Source organism: Triticum aestivum, chromosome 6D (genome assembly GCF_018294505.1).
Source record: "Triticum aestivum cultivar Chinese Spring chromosome 6D, IWGSC CS RefSeq v2.1, whole genome shotgun sequence".
Lineage (NCBI taxonomy): Eukaryota > Viridiplantae > Streptophyta > Magnoliopsida > Poales > Poaceae > Triticum > Triticum aestivum.
Genome location: NC_057811.1, coordinates 358,325,223 through 358,331,034, shown reverse-complemented (window position 1 = coordinate 358,331,034; position 5,812 = coordinate 358,325,223). Strand labels below are relative to the sequence as shown.

At 43.9% G+C, this 5,812-nt stretch overlaps 1 protein-coding gene across 1 annotated transcript; it reads right to left on the bottom strand.

Moving 5' to 3' along the window:
* Nucleotides 1–449: 449 nt before the first annotated feature.
* LOC123145084 (RING-H2 finger protein ATL73) lies at nt 450–4,684 on the bottom strand. The gene is made up of 3 exons (XM_044564401.1): nt 4,133–4,684; nt 1,990–2,087; nt 450–1,144 (listed from the first exon to the last, which is right to left on the bottom strand). The coding sequence occupies exons 1-3, from the start codon at nt 4,340–4,342 to the stop codon at nt 826–828; spliced, it is 627 nt and encodes a 208-aa protein (XP_044420336.1). The 5' UTR covers nt 4,343–4,684; the 3' UTR covers nt 450–825.
* Nucleotides 4,685–5,812: the final 1,128 nt, after the last annotated feature.

Below are 5,812 nucleotides of genomic sequence, written 5' to 3'. Positions count from 1 at the left end.
TAGTAGAGATAAGATTAAGATTTCGGCTCGGCACCGGTTGCTCGAACCCCCAAAAAAGAACATTCATGGAGGATGATGGGTCCTTACAGTCGCTCACATTGAAGAAGCAAGTGATAAATGAGTAGTATACAGGAGTCACCGCTGTTGATACAGAAGCAAAAGGTGTCGTCGCCATCGTTGATTAGATGTCACTGCTGTTGGTACAGGACTAGCAGCCGGGCCCACAGTCGACAAGGAGGGGGAACCGTAGGTAGATCCTTCCGTATTCGAAGATTTTAAAGAAGAGGCGCGTTGTTTCTCTGTTTTTGACTAGATTGTACTCGTCTCATAATATAAAAACGTTAACGTTCTTATATTATGGGACGGAGGGAATATCATTTTGGGACGGAGATAATGTGAGGACGCCAAACGTAGTATCAAAGGCTGAAGAGCAATCCAAGCTGGGAAAGTGGGGAACACAGTGTGCATTTTAGAAGCGCTGGCGATTTGTCTGACGAGCGGAGAAGCCACAAATATTTCCGCAGCTCCTCATCTGATCGGTACAACTATTTCCTTTGAGAATATACAACAAATGCACATCAAAACGAACATACAAAGAGCCACGAAGTGGCGAAATGGGGAACTCGCTAATCTACAACCCGTGACATAGAAAGCATGCCTAAAGGCCGGGCCTACAAACAAATTGCCTCCAATTCTATGCCCAAAGTGTGGTGAATTGTGATGGAAGAAGGATGCACAGGATTTCTGCAAATGGCAGACGTCCTCGATGCACCGCAAGGAACAACATAGCCTGACCAACGTGTCTTGATTTTGTCTCAGTGCATTTCATGTTATGACCACTTCTAATGATTCTTGTGAGGCCGGTCTGTTACCTCTACCCCCGCTACGATCACGATGCATAGGAAGTATCCAATGCGGTGATCGACTGGCAGAGCTCTCAGGGTGGCCAAATAATTGAGGGAGGCTACGGGCAGGGGAAGCACTGGCTTTTCCACCCGGTAAGTCCAACGAGATTCGGCATATTGGGCAGGTCGTTTGCTTCTCTAACCATATATCTATACAGGAAAGATGAAAATTATGTCGGCATGTGGGCATTATACGCAGGATCTCTTTCTCGTCGTATTCACCCAAACATATGGAGCACCTGCAAAAGAAAGAAAAATAAAGAAATCTGTTACTTGTTTGATTCGGAAGTCGGATAATAGTATGTGAGCGTTCTACACCCATATCGCAGCATATATAAAGAACCATCATCAAGCAGGAACAGAATCCCAATTATCACTTGAATATAATACTGTTTCGTTGCAAATGATATGGACAAGAAATGAAGAAAAACATGTCAATTTCTATTATTCTTTTCACCAAAAAAATTCTTGAACTGAACTTTACAGAATTAAGAATATGACAATAAAGAATGCTACTTATGCCTATCATGATAATATACTTACCCATCTGAGGATGGTATAATTTAATCCATTTAAGAGTTTCATTACTAAGATGTCACAAAGGGTCATGTTGGATTAATATCGGTGGACTCATGTTCAGGCTTTTCTCATTTCCTTTCCGCCGTTGAAAACAACGAAAAGAAGAACAAAGAACAGCTCTTGTAATTCTTATCTCAGAAACATAATAGTACTAGTCCATATTACTCTTAACAGCTTATAAATGTCAACTAAAATAGCTAGCCCAGAGAGGTGCATTTTTATTCAGCTGTAGCATTTCAGTTTCTAACTGAAGCCCCTTGACCAGCTGTCTAGACTACATGCTTCACAACTCATAACTCACCTAATATCAAATATTAGTAATATTTGAAGGTTCGAGCATTGGATCATCACAAATTAACAATGTTTTCCAGCTGTATGGCGCATCTATTACACATTGTGTTTCTCTGCACGCTAACTGACACTAACTGCTTTGAGGGAACAAAAAAGATAAACAGGAGCAGAAAAAATTGCAACAAGTTAACTCTAGAACATATGGTGTACTTACTGGGCATCATCTTTTGAATGGAAGGCTTCAGAGCTATACGTCATTGTTGGAATTGCAGCAACAACGAAAGGTTCCAATCCACTGCAGGTGTTCTGAATCTGTTGAACAAAGGAAAATGAAGTGTGTCAAGTTCAAAACTATCAGATAACTGTGAGTATACTGACTCATACTATTACAAAGCCCAAACATAATTTCCATGATTAGTATAGAATATTTAACTGAAAGCCCTCTAAGGAACATGAGGATCATCTTACTCTCTAAGAGTGCCTGCAGTGATTAGAACTTAAATTGTTTTAGTCTGACAAAGAATGGTATGCTCGACTGATTACATGAGTTATGAATCAACTAGAATAAATTCCTCAGTTATATATAATTGTAGAGGAATATGTTATTATCAGTTTTCTCTAATTATCAGGCATCGAACTATGGACGAAAATGTGGGAAGGGGCATAATGTGCTCCATGCATACCATTGTGAGGAATTTTGGCAATGCAAAATTAAACTCACCATAACTTCTACTGAGGAGAAATTAGAGCAACATAGCAAAATAGATATAATGTATTGAGTTTTCGTGATAGACGTATAAAAAACGTTGTGCATCAATAGGTTCTTGAAAGGCAAATCTTTGCATTTGTGTACAGTCATTTCAACTGAAAAGTTAGCCTGAGTGCATAACTGTAAAGGTTGATATTCCAAAGGACACCGTGCTGGCAAGAATCCAATTCTAACTTCTCTCAAGCAATTCAGAATACACTTATATACAACACATTCAGAGTAGAGAAGTTCAATCACCTGTCAACCAACCTATCTAGACGTATATAAGAAAGTGATGTCTGAAACCAACCAGACATAAAAGCAAACCATTTCAGACATTTTAATATTGAGGGGGTAATATTGTCCATAGTTCAGATAACATTGCAAATGACCATTCCATGGAAATGGTAGTAAATAATTTTGTAGTTCTTGGTTTAGATTTTTCCCTCTTTTTGGCAAGACCGTAGTTTGATCACTTTGTAATAAGTGATGTAATAATTATGGCTGTATGCATCATGTAATGCAAAGGCCGGGGGTAATAAAAGGTAAAAGCTTCCATTATATAAATAATAATAATAATAATAATTTTGTAATACTGTTCGACTGATAATGGCTGCATAAATTTTGAAAAATAAAACAATGTATTTTCTTAAAAAAATTCCGGAGTTAATGTGCTTAGTCAGGTTAGTGAGCTTGCAACTTCATGTAAAGAGTTGGTAAAGAACAAGGAAACATAAACAGTGTGAGAATTAAAGGGAATTAAGGATAACAAATGCCAGATAGCAATGTAGCTCGAAGAAATGTAGCATGGAAGATAGAAGCAGACCTCTCATACTAAGGTCTTTAATCAATGGAACTATTAGTACTGTTAATTGAGCAATTGGCCCCCCAAATAACATCCGCAACCTGGTTTAGCAATGCCATTTTCTTTCTTTCTTTTTGAGCCTACCCAACTTGTTTGAGACTAAAGGCTTTGTTGTTGTTGTTGTCTTTTTTTTAGCCTAGTTGTTGCGTGTTTGGTCTTTGAGGTGCATTGTATATTTTTAAAAAGAAAATGCATGATCATTTTATAATTTCTTATAAAAGCCCCTTATGTTAATCATGCAAAAATAAGTAGTATGCACATGCAACCCTGATGTTGTCAGCGAGCAATACATCTGTACAACTTCATTTTTTATCAGTTAGATGAAATTAAAGGAAGGAACCATTCATCATGTATTCATTTGAGGTACTTGAGCACTTTCACTGATCAGTCGACTATCTCACATACTGGTTCATAAAAAATACTCTGCACAACTGAATTTGTCGTGTAGGCTAAAACATAAAAAGAAATGCGGCCGACGGGAGGCTCCGGGAAGCAAGCATCTCCAGAACCTCTGTTAAAGCCAGATTATTTTCTTCTAGTTCTAATGAATCAACACACATCAAAGTTTTTGCGTGTTGTACGCCAATACCAACCAACGGTCTCGATCGCAAATTTGGTAGGCTGGCAGCAACACATGCGCACGCCGATCTCCATTGGATGCGGTTCCACTCCGACATCAATCGGCTGCACATGACAGGATGCTAATAAAATACGCTACCAGTAGCGGAAACGACAGAGGCTCACCGTGCGATCGAGATCCGCGGTGCGGAACTCGATGTCGAAGTCGAACGGCGCGGGGCCCGGAGCCATGGCCCGGGCGGCGGCGACGTCGGCCTCGGCGTCGGCCCGCACGGCGCGTCCGCAGATGAGGCGTGCGCAGACGAAGACGATGAAGGTGGCGCTCATCCCGAAGCCGATCACCGTGGTCACCAGATTCAGCCCGGACCCCAGCATCTCGCCGCCCCGCCGCCCCAAGGCCACCAGAGTCGGCACGTGGGAGGTGAACGAGCGTTATCACGGCTGCCCGAGCAGGCTGCGGCGTATAAGAGCGGCGCGGGTGGGCTCGAGCTGCGTGTCCATCGGCGCGGGGTTTGGGATTTGGGATTTGCGTGGGCCGCTGGCAAGGAATGATGCGCCGAGAGCGGAGCGGGCGGGTGGAAAACGGAATCCGGGAGTTGGTGAGAGAGAGAGAGAGTCCCGGGAATGGGGAGTATCTTGCCGTGACTTGTGAGGGTGGGGGTGCCTGCCTTGCGGCCTAGCTTTAGCCGCTGCCGGCCGCCGCTGGCCCGCCGGTCACTCGCTGGAGATGTCTCGTGAAGCGGGGCCAGTCCTACTACGGCAGTGGGGTCGACTGTCTCTGGATAGGGGCGTGCGCGGCCCACCGAGACAGATGGAGAATAGTCCACGATTATACGTAGCGGGTAGTCGCTACGCTGACTCAGAGATTCGACGAAACGGAAGGCATCTTCGTTGTTTTTTTTTTCTTTTAACATCAGTACAAATACAGACACAAGCGCTCATATACACGCGCATATACTCACCCCTATGAACGCACACACGCACATCCTACTTTTATGAGCACCTCCAAAATACTGAGCCGACATATCATTTTGAAATTTATGTAGCAAGAACTTTCTTGTCTGCGCTATAATTTTTTTCCCGCGGTGAATGGTTACGATGTCTTGCAAGACACCTAACATGTGTTTGGTTGCCTGAATACATGCCAACCAGGTCCATGTGGAAAGATTATGATTCATTTGGTTGACTACGTTTACTATTGGGCCTGCATAGCACGAAATTCAGAGCATCTCTGCGCCTGTCTCGCTGGGAACGCTGGAATCAACATTTTCTCCAAAGCCAGGCCGGCGCGATGCATGTGGGCGGTGGGGTCTGCACGCGAGGTGTCACGCTTGAGAAGCCGCGTTGCTTCCCGAAGCTCCGCTAGTTATTACCCTCGCCGCCCTCCCTCACCGACGGCGGCGGCGGCTTTCAGCAGATCAGAGAACAGCAAGGCGACCTCCGGCCCCTTCACCGGCATCCGCATCAACATCTCCCGCACTTCGGCAATGGCGGTAAGCACTTTTTTCACCTCCTCATATACTCATTCGCATTAGATTCGCGTTTAGAATCGATCCGCGTTAGGAGAATGAAGAATCGTGGTAAATAGCCATAGAGTGATCATAAAATTATCATGAGCTCGTAGTACCGATGGATTTGAGGTTACCAATCGGGATTAAGTACAAGGGTAGTGGGCATTGGGGGTAAATCATACACAATAGTCCTAGATCTTAGCCTCGGCGACCCTGGAGCGGCGGGTGCCCTTGCCCTTGTTCTTCTCCTCAAGTTGCACCACTGTCTCTTCTTCCTCGCCGGAGTCCAGATCGATAGGCATGCTTCGATGTCCTAGCTCCGGCGCCCTTACAA

Excerpts from the sequence above, each read along its gene's own strand:
- LOC123145084 (XM_044564401.1), bottom strand. The coding sequence starts at position 4,342 with ATGCTGGGGTCCGGGCTGAATCTGGTGACCACGGTGATCGGCTTCGGG. Across the intron at positions 2,088-4,132 it reads CCGCGGATCTCGATCGCACG|ATTCAGAACACCTGCAGTGG; the intron begins GTGAGCCTCTGT and ends TTTGTTCAACAG. Across the intron at positions 1,145-1,989 it reads CATTCAAAAGATGATGCCCA|GTGCTCCATATGTTTGGGTG; the intron begins GTAAGTACACCA and ends TTTCTTTTGCAG.